Source organism: Mastigoproctus giganteus, chromosome 5 (assembly GCF_048544385.1).
Source record: "Mastigoproctus giganteus isolate SK-2022 chromosome 5, ASM4854438v1, whole genome shotgun sequence".
NCBI classification, from domain to species: Eukaryota; Metazoa; Arthropoda; class Arachnida; order Uropygi; family Thelyphonidae; genus Mastigoproctus; species Mastigoproctus giganteus.
In genome coordinates this window covers 64006508-64025725 of record NC_143579.1, presented here as the reverse complement: position 1 = coordinate 64025725, position 19218 = coordinate 64006508, and the positions used below count along the sequence as shown (strand labels likewise).

General features: G+C 38.7%; 1 protein-coding gene across 6 annotated transcripts in view; it reads left to right on the top strand.

Annotated features, from left to right (window-relative positions):
* The window catches only part of LOC150085455 (uncharacterized), a 1845429-nt gene extending 1826694 nt beyond the window's left edge, over positions 1–18735 (top strand). For all 6 annotated transcript variants that reach the window (XM_090374043.1, XM_090374041.1, XM_090374042.1 and 3 more), the window contains one exon: positions 16948–18735. In XM_090374043.1, coding sequence (XP_090230169.1) covers positions 16948–17291 — 344 coding nt within the window. In that variant the 3' untranslated portion in view covers positions 17292–18735. The remainder of the gene's footprint in view (positions 1–16947) is intronic.
* Positions 18736–19218: the final 483 nt, after the last annotated feature.

Sequence of the window (19218 nt, the reverse complement as noted above, 5' to 3'; positions counted from 1 at the left end):
ATGTAACTCAAACAAAAAGAATCATGATACAAAAAGATGGTACCTTAGTCCCAACACGTAACATAATTCTAACCTTCAATACACCAAATTTCCAGCTTCAGTCAAAGCAGATTACTTAAATTGCCGTGTTCAACCCTTTATCCCACATCCCCTAAGATGCTACAAATGCCAGAAATTTGCTCACTCCCAGACAGCATGCCGTGGCGTTTCAACATGTCCAAACTGTGGCTCTACAACTCATACCCAGTCAGAATGCAAGGCACAAACTCCCCAGTGTCTTGATTGCAGGGGCAACCATCCAGCATACTCTAAAGAATGTGATCTCTGGAAGATAGGCAAAAAAAATACAAAAATATAAGACTGAAAATAAAGTCTCATATTAAGAAGCTAGGAAATAAATTGAACTAATCATGCCAAAAAGCTCTTATGCCTCGACTATCCACTCTCACCAATCAGTAGCATGTCAAATGGAAATATCACTCTCACTCCCGATAAATCAACAGCAGACTGGGCTTGATCAGTTCTATCGACCCAGCTTACATCTAAACCAAAGACAGTAGATCAAAGTAACAATTCACCTCTCACAGTTCCAACCCAAAACATAACCCACAGTAAAGTAACAGAAAAACTGCAAAAATCAGATCCTATTGAGGTTAATCAACCCCCCTCAACAAGGATGGATACTGATGATATGATCACCAAAGATCTTGAATTCCATGCAGATGGTGAAATGGAAGATAACAGTGATTTAACATGCCAAAACTTCTCCAGAAAAGAAAAATCTAAACTAGATCGTCACAAGCAAACCACTTATAAAAAAGCAGCCAGATTCATCTCCCTCTTACAAATCCAAATAATGGAACATATCATTCAATGGAACTGTAGAGGCCTTCGCAGTAACATTGATGATATCCATGAATTAATTCACCACCACAGACCTGCAATGTGCTTGCAGGAAACAAATTTGACACCTCAAATCTCAGTTACAATAAAAAATTATACTATGTTCAGTCAAGACAGAGCTGGCATTAACAGTGCCCACGGAGGAGTAGCAATACTCATAGATTCAGGCATTCCCTCCAGACGCATCCCTTTACAAAAACCGCCTTAGAAGCTGTTGCCACTCGTGTTGTAAATGGTATTACTCTGACACTGGTTTCAATCTATCTGCCGCCAAATCATGAATATACTATTCAAGAAATTGAAGATCTTGTTTTGCAGTTACCATCTCCATTTTGTTTCCTACGAGACTTTAATGCGCACCACCCACTATGGGGTTCCCCTATTTCAGACAGACAAGGGAAGCTTATTGAAATGCTGATCGACAGGCAGAATTTAACTTTACTAAATACTGGCACTCCTACGTATATCCTCCCTACAGGTTCAACATCTGCAATAGACCTTTCCATTTGTTCCCCAATCCTCTTTCCAAGTATATATTGGGTATCTCTGAGTGATTATTATAGCAGCGATCATTATCAGATAATCTGCAAAATTCAAACATCCTGTTCCTTCCCAACAGAAAATCCAATTAAATGGAAATTTTCAAGGGCTGACTGGACAAAATACATATCATTTTTGTAAATACACAAAATACAAAATACAGACATATCATTTGACACCTATATCATTCAGTCTTGTTCCATCAACAGCGTCTCTGAGCACATCACAAATCAAATTCTTATTTGTGATGTGTGAAGGAATACACAAAATACACACATATCATTTGACAACTATATCATTCAGTCTTGTACCATCAACAGCGTCTCTGAGCACATCACAAATCAAATTCTGACAGTCGCATCTGTTGCCATTCCTCAACATCAAGTAAGAAATAGATGAAAAATAAATTACTGGTGGAATGAAGACTGCAACCATGCAAAAAAAGAGAAAAACAAAGCGTGGAACCTTTTCTGCAAACATCCAACCACCTCCAATCTTATTAATTATAAACGTCTTAGAGCAAAAGCTTGTTACATCAGACGTAGCAAAAAAATAAAATTGGATTAAATTCGCCTCATCAGTAAATAAAAATACCAATATCAGATTAATCTGGAGAAAAATAAAATGCTTAAAGTAAATTTCCTCCTTTATCCACCCCACTACTGAACTGGAATGGGCAGGAGCTTTCTACTCCTACAGAAATATCAAATGCAATGGGGATTGTATTTTCCCAGTTGTCCTCTTCTATCGCCTATGATCAAACATTTCAGAAACTTAAAACAGTTGCAGAGAAATCCAGACTAAATTTCACTGACAATTCCGCTTTACCTTATAATAAACCATTTGCCATGCTTGAACTGCAGCAATCCCTTAACAACTCAAGAAACAGTGCTGCTGGCCCTGATGGGGATATACAATGTAATGCTCCGAAATTTGGATCAAAGATCACTCTCCTTGCTGCTCATATTTTTCAATCGAATTTTTTCCGAACATACCTTCCCAAGTTCCTGGCATCATTCATATGTACTAGCAATTACAAAGCCCAGTAAAGATGATTCTGTTCCACAAAATTACAGGCCGATATCCCTTACCAGCTGTCTCAGCAAAACCCTAGAGAAAATGTTACATCGCTGTCTCACTTGGTTCCTGGAGTCCCAAAACTTGATTAACAACAACCATGGATTCCGGAAAAACTGATCTTCATTGGATCTCATGATCAAAACCGAGACAAACATTAGAAATGCTTCCATCAAGAAGGAACATCTCGTCATGGTCTGTCTTGATGTTGAGAAAGCCTTTGGCACCACATGGCATTTCGGCATCTTAAAAGATCTACATTCTCTTGGCCTGAGAAGCAATTTACCATACTTTATCCAAAATTTTCTTCATCGGAGATCCTTTCCAATTCATTACCGGGAAACTCTCACCAAGAACTTTATCCAAGAAGAAGGAATTCCACAAGGCTCTGTTCTCAGTGCCACTTTGTTTGCAACAAGAATGAACCATATAATTGAACTCATTCTGAAAAAGGTGGATTTGTACCTTTTCGCAGACGATCTCTCAATTTCCTGTCGTTCTCAAAACATGCATTACATTGAACGCCAACTACAAATATCAATTAATCGCATCCTGATATAGATGACACAAAATGGTCATAGACTTTCCAGCCAGAAATCTACTGCCATTCACTTCTGTACAAGACAATATGCATCCTGAACCTGAACTCCACTTGAATAACCATTCTCTTCCCATAGCTAATAGTATTCGTCTACTAGGATTATTTTTCAACCGTAAGTTAAACTTCCAAAAGCACATTGAATATCTCCAGACTAATTGTAAATAAAAACTGAACATATTCAGAGTGTTATCAGCGACAACATGGGGAGCAGATCATTACAGTCTGGTTCACTTATACAGAACCAAAATTAGATCACGCCTGGAGTACAGTGCACCTGTTTTCGATTCTGTTAGGGAGTGTTTTATCTCGCCTCAACCCTATTCAACGTTCAGCTCTTAAAACAGCACTTGGTGCATTCAGAACATCTCCGGTACAGAGTTTATATGTCGAAGCCCATGTACCTCCTCTAAATATCAGGAGAAAGATGTTGCTGTTGAACTATACAATCAAGATCCAAGGCCAGGTGATGCATCCTAATTGGTCAATACTTTATGTTCCGCAGTATATGACCTTTTATATAAAACAAACCACAGACAGTTCGGCCTGCTGGTATTAAACTAAAGCAACTAGCAGAAGATTGGGATATACACTTCAATAAAATCTTGCAAGATCCTATAGACCCCGACCCTCCATGGTCTGTCATCATGCCATCTTGTGACAGTTATTTCCACCAGCGGGGAAAACACTCTCTATCAGACTTTCACATCCAGCAGCTACACATTGAGCATACCCAACATTATCCCGACTTCGCAAAAATATATACAGATGGATCGAAGTCTGAGAGTGGATCGGGTGCAGCAGTGGTACTCCCTGATACTACCGTTTCACTATCTCTTCCAACAGAGTGTAGTAGTTACACAACTGAATTATGTGCCATAAAGCTTGCATTAGAAAATATTTTCCATATGTCAATTCAAAAAAGCATAATATACACAGACTCACAAAGTTCCGTATTAGCATTGCAAAACAATTCCCCACCTACTCACTCGTTATTAAAGCTCATCAGAACACAGTTGATACGCCTCAGAGAGCATCAGCAAAAGGTTATCTTCTGATGGATCTCAGGCCATACCCGAATACCAAGAAATGAAAATGCAGACGATATGGCCAAAAATCCCTGCAGCTCAGCCCCAAAACGAATTCCCTAGTACCGTTCACCGATTATAAAATGAATATACAAAGTATATGTAAAGGACAATGGACTCTTCAATGGCAAGTGCAGATTCATAATAAACTACTTCAAATTAAACCTGTACCAAATTCATGGGCTTCCAGCCTCATTGCAAACAGACAAGAAGAAGTAATTCTAGCCAGAGCCAGAATCGGTCATACTCATTTAACCCATCTGTTCCTTTTGTCAGGGAATGATCCTCCTCAGTGCATACTGAGGAGGCCCATACTGCAATATGGCCTAAGTAGCCATTGCACTTAAAACCCGACCAACAACAACAACAGCACAACATCATACAACGGAATTGCAGAGGACTAGTCAGTCATTCTGATGATCTACAGGGTTTACTTGCTCAGTTCAACCCCATAGGTGTATGCGTACAGGAAACTTTCTTGTCACTGCATGTTTCACCAAAATTTTCAAATTATGTCATCTACAGACAAGATAGGATTTCTGAGTCTCCCGCCCGTGGAGGTGTAGCTATTTTTATTTATTAATTGTAACACATCGTCCAAGAACTTCCAGTTACAAACCACTCTAGAAGCTGTGGCAGTTCGTATTGCAGTTGATATTTCATTTACCCTTGTTTTCATTTATATTCCACCAGCAATAACATTTCCCCATTCAGAACTGGACAACCTCATTAAACAACTCCCAATGCCAATTTGTCTTTTAGGTGATTTTAATGGTCACCATCCATTGTGGGGATCCACTACAATGGACCCAAGGGGCAAATTGATTGAGGAATTTTTGAACAATAATGATCTAAATTTACTAAACTCTGGTTCACCCACCTATATCCACCTATCTACAGGATCTACTTCTGAAATTGACTTATCAATCTGTTCACCATCCATTTTTTTCATTCATGATATGGTCAGTTTTAACTGATCCATTTAATAGTGATCATTTTCCTATTATTTGCACATCACAAACAGGGGTAACTCCAAATCCCGATCAATGATCCACTTGGAAGTTTAAAAAGGCTAATTGGGATGGCTATTCTGCCCAAATATCTCTAGGCAGGCTTTATGTTGAAAAACAATCTATCGATTGATGTTGTAAACACTTACATAACCAATCACCAATCAGATTCTGACTACAGCTAAGGCCTCCATTCCAAAATCCACGGCATATCAAAAACACAGAAATCACTGGTGGAATACAGATTGTTTAATTGCCAAACCCTAGGGATCACATCTAGTGAGTATGGGCTTGACACACCCAGGGTCCTGAGCTGGATATCATCATTCTTCTCTTTCTTGGTGATTCCCTTCTACTTCTCTCTCTCTCAGGGTAACTTGGGAATTTTTTTTGGCTGGTGCAGCATAAGCCTCAGGCTTACTTGCACCATATAGCTAATAATAATAATAATAAACAGGAAAAAAACCGTGGAATAATTTCCGCAAGTATCCCACCACTAGTAACCTAATTGCTTTTAAAAGACTAAAAGCAAAAGCAAGACAAGTTAGGCGGAGCGCGAAACAGGATTCATGGATTGCTTTTGCCTCAACCATCACCAAAGGCACAGATACATGGGTCATCTGGAAAAGAATACAGATGACTATAAGTCTGTCATATGCATTAAATGGCAAATTTGCTCGGCTGCCCTCTCTGATACATTGGAAAGGGAAAGACATTTCTACTACTCCTGAAGAAGTTGCAAATACATTAGCAGAATCATTTGCAAAAATCTCAGCTTCTGCCGCCTATGCATCCACCTTCCAGAATATCAAAGCAGGTGCAGAACAGTATAAGATCAACTTCTTCACATGCCGCTCACTGCCGTACAACCGTATAATGGTTTATATTAATACAACTTCAAGAATCATTAAACAGATCTTCCAGTACACTGCTGCAGGTCCAGATGGAGTTCATTACATAATGCTAAAGCATTTGCTTCGAGAAGACTTGAGAACCCTATTAATTTTTTTATAATCGGATCTTCTCTGAAAATGCCCATCCTTCTTCATGGCGTCTTTCGTTCATTATTGCCTTATCAAAACCAGGAAAAAATCCCTCCAGTGTTGAAAATTACAGGCCAATATCTCTTACGAGCTGCATGGGAAAAATTTTCGAAAGAATGGTTCATACTAGGCTCACTTACATCATGGAGTCAGAGAATCTCCTTCCAGATCATCAATATGGCTTTCGAAAAAATAGATCAACTCTAGATGTACTCATTAAAGCCGAGTCTCATATCCGCAATGTTTTTTTTCATGAAACAACATCTAGTCATGGTCAATTTAGATCTTGAAAAGGCATTTGATACTACATGGCATCATGGTATTATTATGGACCTTTACCATCTGGGGGGCCCCGGGTGCCAAGCGTTCCGTGACCAAGCGATTTCTTTGCGTATCTCAAAGCGTTATCTCTAAAGAGCCTTCAAGTGAGTGATTATATTTTGTTTCAACAACCGTTTTCTTTATTTATTAATTAGTGTAGCTCTTTTGCACTAGAAGAAGTAGGCAAAGGCCCAGAAAGGAAAGTTACCTTTCTGTTTTTTATTTCTAATAGTACTAACTAACTAACTTAGCCGCTTGGTCACCTTGTGGCACTGCTCCTGCCTCCCCGTGGCGGGGCCGGAAATCTGGGTGGTAAAACCAACCCCCAGGGCCAAAAGGAGCAAAACATGGACTGTGACAATTTTCCACCGATTAGGACTGCAAATCCAAATACATTGGATTTGCACATACCCGATAATGACTTATCCAATCCAAAGAGACTGAGGACGGATGCTCCCCGAATGGAAAACCCAAGTTTTCTGATTCTGCATTCGCTAACTAACCAATCCTTGGGTAGTTTATCACCATTCCTCATTCAAAAATGTCTTGAGAGCGTAGCTGGCTCCCCTAAAATGGTACGACGACTGAAATCTGGTGACCTGCTTGTTGAGACCATCAACTCAAAACACTCTGAGTCTCTACTCAGACTCACTTCATTTGGTGGAGTCCCAGTTAAGGTGTCCCCACATGCCACACTTAATTCATCCAAAGGTGTTATTTCTGAATGGGACCTAATGAATGTATCAGAAGAAGAAATTGTTCAGGAACTGCAGGATCAGAAAGTCACACAGGCAAAACGAATTATGATGAAAAAAGATGGCGAACTCCTTCCAACTCGCAGCATAATTTTGACATTCAGCTCACCTAATTTACCTTCATCCGTAAAAGCAGGGTATTTGCATTGTCGCATTCGCCCATATATCCCGAACCCAATAAGATGTTACAAGTGTCAGAAATTCGGACACTCACAAACAGTTTGTCGAGGAGACTCCGTATGTCCTAACTGTGGTTCAAAAGATCATTCCCAGGCTGACTGTAAAGCCCAGGCTCCACTCTGCCCCAATTGTAAAGGTAATCATCCAGCCTTTTCTAAAAATTGCGAACAATGGAAATATGAGAAAAAAATTCAGAAATATAAAATAGAAAAGAAAGTTTCATTCCCAGAAGCAAGAAAGCAAATACAACTAATCACACCTAGACGCACGTATGCTGAAGCCGCTAAAAAGTTTCATTCAGTATCAGTGCAGACTGATACATCAATACCTCCAAATACCTCTATTTCAGAATGGGCTCGTTCCCTACTCAGTTCTGTACCTCAACCTTCAAAGCAACAGATTTCTACTAGAGCTAACAATACACCAGTCACGATACCACCTTCTGCCGATGCAGATCCCGTAAGATCTGTCCAAGCAGATAACGCAGATTCTAATCGAAAACAGACATTTGACTCCTCCCTTATGGATACTAATGAAATTTCCAATCAAGATGATACCGAAACCATTCTGGAGATCCATCCAGAGGATGAAATAGACCAAAGACCAGTTTTCTCAAAAAGAGATAGGATTAAAATTGACCGTGCCAAACAGACGTCCAAAAAGCAGACAGATTCAGTTCCTTCATCTAAATTGAAACAATGACCAACGTTGTCCAATGGAATTGTAGAGGCTTTAGGAGCAATATTGATGACATATACGACATAATTAAGCAGCATAAACCAGTGGGCATCTGCCTACAGGAGACATATCTGACTCCTCAGGTATCTCCTTTGATAAAAAACTATACTCTTTTCAGACAAGATAGACCTATTGCAAATAATGCTCGTGGTGGAGTAGCCATACTCATAGATTCACGAGTCCCATGCAGACGCATTTCTTTACAAACCTCTATAGAAGCCGTTGCTACCCGAATAGCAATTGGCATCACTCTGACTCTTGTTTCGATCTATCTACCACCCAATCATCCGTGTACTATTCACGAACTTGAAAATCTTATAATGCAGTTACCAACCCCTTTCTGTTTATTGGGTGACTTCAATGGACACCATCCATTGTGGGGTTCTCCCAATGCAGATGGACGAGGGCAACTCATTGAAATGCTCATAGACAGACAAAACTTAACCATCCTAAATACTGGTTCACCCACTTACATCCATCTCCCAACAGGAACAGTGTCTGCAATAGATCTATCAATATGCTCTCCGATCCTCTTTCCTATTATTGAGTGGACAGCTCTAGATGATCCACTAAACAGTGACCACTACCCATTAATCTGTAAGATCCAAACATCACACTCTTCAACTGCAAGAAACCAAATAAAATGGAAATTTACCAAGGCAGATTGGGCCAAGTATACCTCTCATGTTTCATTTGATAAACAGATCATTGAATCCTTCCCAATTGACACAGCCACTGATCATATTACCAAAGAAATTCTAGCAGCTGCATCTATTGCCATCCCACAATCACAATCAGTCACCTACAGACCCATAAATTATTGGTGGAACGATGAATGTAAGAATGCCAAAAAAGAAAAAAATCGAGCGTGGAATATATTTCGCAAATACCCTACTACCAACAACCTTATAAATTATAAGAAGCTAAGAGCCAAAGCCCGACACATCAGAAAGGAAGCTAAAAGAAACTCTTGGATCCGATTTGCGACTTCAGTAAATAAAAATACAGATGTAAGAACAATATGGAAAAAAATAAGACAGCTAAATGGCAAATTTCCTCCATTATCCTCGCCAATATTCAACTGGAATGGACAGGAGCTCTCTAGTCCTGCAGAAATTGCAAATACTCTAGGGACAGTATTCTCCCAGTTGTCTGCCTCAAACTCGTATGATCCGTCATTTCAGAAGATCAAAGCCTCAGCCGAAAAATCAAAACTTAACTTCAAAACCGCTGCTTCTCTACCATACAATCAGACACTTACTATGATTGAACTTCAAAAAGCTATATATTCCTCAAAGAACAGTGCTGCTGGTCCAGATGGAGTATATTACATAATGCTTCAACACTTAGACAATAAATCACTATCCTTGCTCCTGACCTATTACAACCGTATATTCATTGAACATTCATACCCCTCTCGCTGGCATCACTCCTATGTACTGGCAATTCCCAAACCAGGGAAAGATCATTCTATCCCTCACAATTATAGACCCATCTCTCTTACCAGTTGCTTGAGTAAAATATTAGAAAAACTTATACACCGCCGATTAACATGGTATCTGGATTCAAAACATCTAATCTCTGACAACCAGTTTGGGTTCAGAAAAAATCGCTCATCCCTAGATCTTATGGTTAAAGCTGAAACAAATATAAGGAATGCATTTATTCGAAATGAACATCTTGTCATGGTCTGCCTTGACATAGAGAAGGCCTTTGACACCACCTGGCGTTTTGGTATCTTAAAAGATCTTCACTCCCTTGACCTGAGAGGTCACTTACCATGCTACATACAAAACTTCCTTCAGTATAGATCTTTTCAAGTTCGCTATAGAGAAGTCTTCTCACAAATCTATATACAAGAGGAAGGAGTACCACAGGGCTCAGTTCTCAGTGCTACTTTATTTGCATTGAGAATAAATCATATTACCAAATGTATTCCCAACACAGTGAACTCATATCTCTATGCTGATGATCTGACTGTTTCCTGCAGTTCGCCGAATATGAACTTCATTGAAAGGCAACTACAAATCTCACTAAACAATATTGAACTATGGATGACACAGAATGGTTACAGACTATCTCATCAAAAATCTAGTGCCATTCACTTTTGTAACAAACGAGGGATGCATCCTGACCCAGAGCTACACCTGACAAATCATCCTATCTCAGTTATGAGTAGCATTCGCCTCCTCGGTCTAATTTTTGATAGGAAACTTAATTTTTTAGAACATATCAAATATCTCCGGACAACCTGCCAGAAAAAAATGAACATTCTCAGAGTTCTTTCTTCTACAACATGGGGAGCTGACCGTTACACCTTACTTCACCTGTATAGAACTCTAATTAGATCTCGTCTTGATTATGGAGCCCCGGTGTATGACTCTGCTAGGGAGAGTGTGCTAGTACGGCTTGCACCTGTTCAACATTCTGCCCTCAGAATTGCTACAGGTGCTTATAGAACATCGCCAGTACAAAGTCTCTACGCCGAAGCCCATGAAGTTCCACTCTGCCTCAGAAGAAAGGTGTTACTTTTGAATTATGCCGCTAAAATTCAAAGCATGCCTACCCATCCAATTTGGCCTATACTTAGTGATCCACATTTTAAAATGTTCTACAGAAATAAACCCAGATCAGTCCAACCTACTGGCATCAGATTGCAGGCTCTATCAGAAAGCTGGAATGTGCACCTTGAAAAAGTCCTCCAAGATCCAAACAATTCAGTTCCCCCATGGTCCTGGGTTAATCCGTCCTGTGACAATTACTTTCTGAACTGGGGAAAAGATTCCCTTGCAAATATTAACGTGCGACAACTTCATACTTCTCACACACAAAATTATCCGCATTTCATGAAAATATACACAGATGGATCAAAGTCTGATAGTGGAGTAGGTGCTGCAGCAGTTTTCCCTTTTAACATCATCTCTGTATCTCTGCCTACTGAATGCAGCAGTTATACAGCTGAGTTATTCGCCATTAAACTTGCCCTAGAAAATATTACTCATTGCTCCATTAAAAAAAGTATAATATATACCGACTCGCAGAGTACACTAGTAGCCCTACAAAACATCTCCTCACCAACCAATCCTTTAATAAAAACCATAAGAAGTAAGATGATTCTTATTCATGAACGCCAGCAAGTAGTCATCTTCTGCTGGATCCCAGGTCACACTGGGATCCCAGGAAACGAATGCGCAGACCATGCTGCAAAACATCCATCTAACCCATTATCTTCAGGCTCTTGCGTTCCATATGTTGATTACAGACCTATGATACGAAGGACATGTAAGGAAAAATGGACACTTCTATGGCAAGCTCAAACGGGTAATAAGCTATTGGAAATAAAATCAGAACCACAGTTATGGACCTCTAGTTTTCGTACTAACAGAAAGGAAGAAGTCATCTTAACCAGAGCACGAATTGGCCACAGCCAGTTTACTCACCTATTTCTCCTCACAGGAAATGATCCTCCACAGTGTTTTCAATGCAACTGTCAGCTAACAATGAAGCACATTCTTGTTGAATGCACTCTGTACAAACATGCTCGGCAATGTTCATTCAGCTTCCTTCCAAATCTAAAAGAACCTCTAAAACTCTCTCATATCATAGGCAATGATGCTAATCCCTTGGAGTTATTCTGTTTCCTTAAACGAATAAAACTATATGATCGTCTCTGACTGTTTCCATGACAGTCACCATTGATAACTTTCATATCACTGATAGGCGCAATATGGCCTAAGCAGCCCTTGCGCCAAAAATAAAAATAACAACAACAATAACAACAACAACCATCTGGGGCTTAAGGGCCATTTGCCGGAAATAATTCAAAATTTCCTGCAATTGCGTTCTTTTCAGGTCCTATATAAAAACATGCTCTCTGCATCTCACATTCAGGAAGAGGGAGTCCCACAGGGATCAATACTTAGTCCAACACTGTTTTCAATCCGAGTTAGCAGCATGACAAGAGATGTCCCAGAAACCATTCAAACTTATATGTATGCAGATGACCTTACTATTTCCTGTCAGTGTCAAAGCATGAATACCATTGAACGGCAGCTCCAACTTGCCATAACCAAAATAGAATCCTGGACTTCACAGAATGGCTACCGACTATCAGAAAAGAAATGCACTGTCATTCACGTTTGCAAGAAACGAGCTCTCCATCCCGAACCTGAACTACAAATAAATAATACTCCAATTCCACTTGTTAATACCGTTAAATTTCTTGGACTAGTATTAGACCGCAAACTAAATTTCCAAGCACACATCACTTATTTGAGAACTTCTTGTATAAAACATTTGAATATACTTCGATCGGTCTCACCTATGTCATGGGGAGCTAATCGGTATACTTTGCTGCATCTTTATAGAAGTTTAATACGTTCACAGCTAGATTATGATTGTCCAGTGTACGACTCTGCCAGGAGCACTACTTTAAAACGGCTAAATATGATCCATCACAGTTGTTGTTTGTTTGTTTGTTTGTTATTTGGTTTTTAGGAGCATTAGCAACTAAGGCCATATTGCTCCGGGGGTATGCGGTGGTCATTCCCTGACCTTTCCGCATCCTCCGTATTTGGTGAGCACGGGCTCGATCCCCGGTCTAATCAAGAAGCGTGTGCTACGCACTGTCCATCACAGTGCTCTGAGGACTGTGCTGGGAGCTTTCAGGACTTCTCCCATCCAAAGTCTGTATATTGAAGCGCATGATTCCCCATTACACCTGCATAGAAAAACACTACGCTGCTAAGATCCAGAGTCTACCATCGCACCCAAGTTGGGAGCATCTTTATAATACTCGTTGGGAATCCTTCTATGAGAGCAAGCCAAATGAAAATAGACCTGCCTCGCTCAGGATCAAAGAGCTTGTTCAGACTTGAAATGTCAATTTAAATGAAATTTTCCAAGACACAACTAAACCTGTTGCTCCTTGGACATATATGTCTGTCTCTCAAGATAAACACTTCCTCCAGTGGGGAAAAAATAATATACCTCCCTGCGATATCAGACAGTTACATTCAGCTCATGGTACTATGAACAACCATGCCTGTAAAATTTATATGGATGGTTCCAAAACTGAGAGTATGGTAGGTGCTGCGGCAGTTTTTCCTTTATGTACAAGTTCAGCCACACTAACACTTGCTTGCAGTGTCTTCACAGCTGAATTATATGCCATTAAGTTAGTGCTTAGTAAGATTATCGAGCTTTCTGTCTCATCTGCCATAATTTACACAGATTCTCTTAGTGCTGTCTCTGCCAATAAGAACAATTTCTCCTCTTCTCATCCTACATTGAAACAGATTCATTCCCAGGTATTCGCTTGCAGTGTGTCCAATCAGTCAATCAGTTTTTGCTGGATCCCTGGCCATTCAGGAATTAATTATAAACTAAACATTCTCAACCTGCTCTCTCACAACATCCTCAGGTTCCTTACTGTGACTATAAGTCTGTCATATGCAAAGTGTGCTACAATAAATGGTCGGAGACCTGGAAAAATGACACCAACAATAAACTTTACCAGATAAAAGAAGATCCAAAGCTGTGGCTCTCTGGCTTCCGAGAAAACAGACGAGAGGAAGTGGTACTGGCAAGACTCAGAATTGGATACACTTATCATACTCATCTCTTTCTATTATTGGGAGAAAACCCACCACAGTGCTCATCCTGTCAGATGCAACTTACGGTCCGTCATTTTCTGGTTGATTGTCCTTTACATTCAACCATCCAGTCAAACACTTTTCAGTCACTCGCCGCCACATTGAATATATCACCTGATGTATCTCATTCAAAAGTTCATATTGAAGAACTTTTATTATATCTAAAATATATTGGCTTGTACAGAAGCATAAAATTTAACCTCTCTTACAATATCCTTTTTGTGAATTAACGATGAACAGACACAATTTGGCCTTAGTAGCCCTTGTGTCGTTAAACCGAATAATAACAACAACAACAACATCATCATAGGTAATGATCCTCCGAAATGCACACAGTGCAACTCTCCTCTTACAATGAAACATATTCTTGTTGAGCGTACTTTGTACACCACTGCCCACCAAGGCTCATTTAGCCTTCTTCCAAATCTTAAAGAACCCCTGACACTCTACCACATCATATGCTAATTTGCTGGAATTTTTCCACTTTATTAAACAGATAAAATTATATCACCATTTTTGACTGATGTCATAAGTCACTATGCATGTGTAACATTCATAATGTTGATTAGTGCAATATGGCCTAAGTCGCCCTTGCACCAAAAAACAACAGCATGCCTACCTGTACGTTCTCTGCCATTGATCTCACTATATGCTCCCCATCTCTCCTTTCTTCACTCACTTGGGAGGTAGAGGAGAACCTCTATGGAAGCGATCATTTCCCCGTGATAACCACCCTAATTAATGGAAGGCCATGTCTACCTTTTAGATTATCAGGGTGGAAAGTTGATCACCTTCCACCTTGGTAACCTGACTGGAATGCCTTTCAAGATCTAGTAGATTTTGACATCAGTACAGTCAGCCTGGAGCCTATCAATGATGTAGTGGCATACATCACAGAAAGCAATGTCCATGCAGCTGCAACTACAATTCCAAAAACATCTGCACGATTTCCACTGTTTCCAAAACCTTGATAGAATGCTGAATGCACAGTAGCAAAAAAGGCACAAAACGAGGCTTGAGGGATATTTCGTCGATATCACACCACAACCAATTTCTTAGCCTTCAAACGTGCATGCACAAAAGCATGCTATATCCAACATCAGAGCCAAAAGGCACCGTGGATCCACTTTACATCCACTATTACTCAGCCGACCAGTGCTAAAATCCGGAAAATGTAGGGGAAATATACCTCTCAAAACTTACCCGATAATGTCTTGCACACATTATCTTCAATGACCTGGGGAGCTGACAGGTACATATTATTACAATTATATAAAACTTTGATTAGATCTCATTTGGATTATGGATCTCTTCTATATGCTTCAGCAAGAAGGAGCATGTTACATTGACTAGATACCATTCACCATAATGCTCTCCACATAACTCTAGGAGCCTTTAGAACTTCACCAATTTACAGTTTGTATGAAGATGCATCAGAACCCCTGCTGCACCTTTGACAAGATTACCTACTGTGCATGTATGTGGCAAAAATATACAGTCAACCATCATATCCAAATTGGTCCATTATTCACAATCCACTATGGACAAGTAATTATGACTGCAAGCAAAATGAAAATAAGCCAGTAGGACTGTGTCTCAGACACAACTCGAGTTTGGGAAATGTGGTTGTGACATATCTGCAGTAGATATAAACTCAAAATTTGGATGCCGACTGTGTCTTTGTCCATATGTTATCTTACAAACAGGAAGAAAAAAAGAGATCTCTCCAATTGTGATACAGAAGCTCCAGGCACCACAAAGTTTTTAAAATAGAAACGGTCATGAAATTTACACAGATGGATCAAAATCGAACAACTCATTAGATGCCACAGTAGTTTTACCGGAATATACTATATCTGTCTCCTTGCCTCATGTTTGCAATATTTTCACAGCAGAATTATATGCTATTAAACTAGCACTGGATGATATTACCGAGCACCAGCTTCTTCCTTCACTAATCTATACTGACTCCCTTAATGCAGTAGCAGCTCTACAGAATAGCATATATTCCTCAAACTCCTTGATTCAGCATCTTAAAAAATAAACTCAGAGTTCTGCATAAAGCAAGAAAACAAGTTTCTGTCTGTTGGATTCCCAGCCATGTTGGAATCCCTGGAAATAATCATGCAGACCAAGCTGCAAAATATCCAGACCTTAATATACAAGATAACTTTCAGTTCGTATCATTCACAGATTATAGGGACATATTTCATACCAAATATACTTCCATTTGGAAACAACTTTAGAGAAACCAACTGTGCAATAAACTCCGCAGAATAAAAAAAATCAATGTTCATGGTGTTCTAGCTCATGTACAAATAGACAAGAAGAAGTTATATTGACAAAACTGCGCACTGGGCATGCCTTACTCACCCACAAACATTTACTTCTACAAAAAGATCCTCCGGTCTGCTCTGTCTGTCAGATACAACTTGCAGTAAGGCACATCTTGATTGATTCCATCGTATTCAGCCACTCGTACCACCTCCTTCCAATCATTAGCAAACTTTCAAGCTCCTCTAACTCTCTTTCTTTTACTTGGTGACAAAGCAAACCTAAGCAAGCTCTTTATATACATTAAACATCTTGGAATAATAAATACACTTTGATATATCCATAAATCATTAAAATGAATATAATGACTCTGACAGACACAAGAGCATAGTTGCCCTTGTGCCATGAAATCTGCATAACAAATAAAATCACTTTTATCTCATTAAGAAAGATTATTTATTTTTCTTTAAATATCTGTGTGAATCAGGAATCTTTTCTTTTCTGTCCAGTAGGTTGTATTTTAGGCTGTGATATTAAATTTCAGTTTTTATGATGCAGATTAATCATACTGTTTAGATAAACAATTAAGCAGAAAAAAGAATAAAATTTACTATAAAAGGGCTTAAATTTTTTTATAAATAAATGAAATTAAAATTATCTAAACTGTAGCAGTTTATTTGCTGGGTTTTTTTTTCTTACATTGCCTTTTGAAACATTTTGTAGTAGATTAATTTTATTTACAGATCATAATGTTCTTATTTTTCAGCATCAAGCTTTGGCAGCAAACCACCAAGTCGGCCAACAAGTCGACAAGGAAGTCGACCACCAAGCCGACCATCAAGCCGACCACCAAGCAGAGCTGCCAGTGATCTTTCCATGGAAAGTCTTGAAGCATACAAAGGAAGTGGTGTACGTAAAACAACACCAGGTGTTACCAGGCAGCGCACCCCAAGCAGTTCTTCTCAAACTTCCACACAAGGTTTAAAAGGTGCAACTTCTTCTTCAACAAGTTCACCACCCTCCAAGATTCCATCTGTAAAACGTACACCACCATCATTATCTTCATCCGATGGAAAATGGAAACAAAGAAGTAAGGAAAGACTGAAGTAGAGTTCAAAATGGAGAATAAAGATGGGGGAAAAAAAAAAACTTAGTCCATTCCATAAAGTGTAAATAGCCTCACTTGACAATTTATTTACTGAAATTGACAGCCCATTTGATAAAAACTAAATTGAGTTTTGCACGACTAACCAATTGCCATAATGCCAGTGATTGATAATCTGTTAGAACAAACAAGATAAAAGAAATGATGTGCGCATTTATGTAAATCATGTGACTCTTTAACTACTTATACCAACATCTGTGATTATATACAGCAGTAATATTCTCTCAGTGCTGCATTTGTAGCAGCCTGGTTGTGTAGCATCTGTTGTACAGGATAGATCATATCTATTAATCACTTCGCTTTTTTACTACATGAACATTGCTAAATAGTCACTGCAGCTTACTAGTCCAGTATTGCCAAACATTTTAACTCTGGGATTTATATGTGGTGATGGTATTACGGCAGTGCTGGTACATTTCATGTTCTTTGATTCCCTAACATTCCAATGCACGGGTTTGAAGGTAAAGGAGTGTGGAATATTGTTAATTACTGTTGTAAAAGTCTTTTCCTCCCTCATGGATATCATGATATTGGTTTCCATGCATATTTTTGGTTGTGATCCTCATTTGGTTTCTATACAGATGCTGGTTTTAGAAGCCTTCAGGTTCACAAGTCAACTTGAGTGATAAAATATTTAATAAAGGCATCCTTTTTGTTACTGATAAAATTTGTATTTTAAAAGTCTAGCTGCTAGATGAGTATCCAAATAATGATGATGACAGACATTTACTAAATGGGTGCTTTCAATGGTCATGGAACTGTGTGTACAAAAGTGAACTTTCCATCCCTTCATTGTGGATACAATGTCATCCTATTTGGAATATGCTTCGTTTCATCAGACTCTTTTAATTAAAGTGCCAAGCAACTTTATTTGTAAAGTGTGATGCCATATATGTTTTTATTTACTGTCCTGTTACCTTGAAAGCATTTAAATTACTTTTTGTAGATATGTTTCATGGCAGCTTAAGAGTTATTTGTAATTTGATTGGTATAGAGTTTAAGAAATTGAGTTTAATGTTTGTAAATCATTCTTTAATGCTTCAAAAATTACCCTTAATCCAATCTTTAAGCAAATTTTTGAATTGCAATCAAATGTCACATACACACACACACATACACACGCATACATACAAATACACGGATATAAACATTCCTTAGGAACTAGTCGGAGTATTTTTTTTATAGCTGCCTCAACTGTTAAAATAGGGTGGAGGATGAAAATGAAATCAGAAACCTTATGTCTTTTACTTAAGGAAATGATTATTATTTTTTTTAATAAAACACTGGTTAATATTGGAATACTGACATCAGTGGCAGCTTGTTCCACGTCAAAATAATTGTGTATTGTTGCTCTGAGTTGTTTTCTTCAATAAAAATATATAATGTGAATATGGTTGTTATATGTTTAGCTTATTAATTTTATAAAGTGGTTCTATAAAAAATACAGAGTGACCAGTCAATCATATAACAGCTGCAAAAATTGAAGGTAGGCATATTATTTTCAGGTAAGTATTTTTGCTTTCTAACCATGATGTACACCACTCCCTTCCAGCTGGGAGGCAATGGAAAATGTAGGTAGCCCCCCCCACGACCTCCCCCTTAATGTTTAGTCATGGATACAGTTTTACCTTCTGAGATTAATTAATGACCTGGTTTTAGTAATAATAATAATAATACTTTCCAGGGCTAATTTTCCAGAGCTTAAGCTCATCCGGACTTTTAACAAATCTTAGTTATTCACTCTGTAAAATGGCAACTGTTATTTTATTTTGGTTACATAACTAGACTTGGCAGCCTTCTTTATTGATTCAAAATGCATGATTCATTTATAAATGTTTTGATTTGTTCTAATTATATAAAAATATATAATTT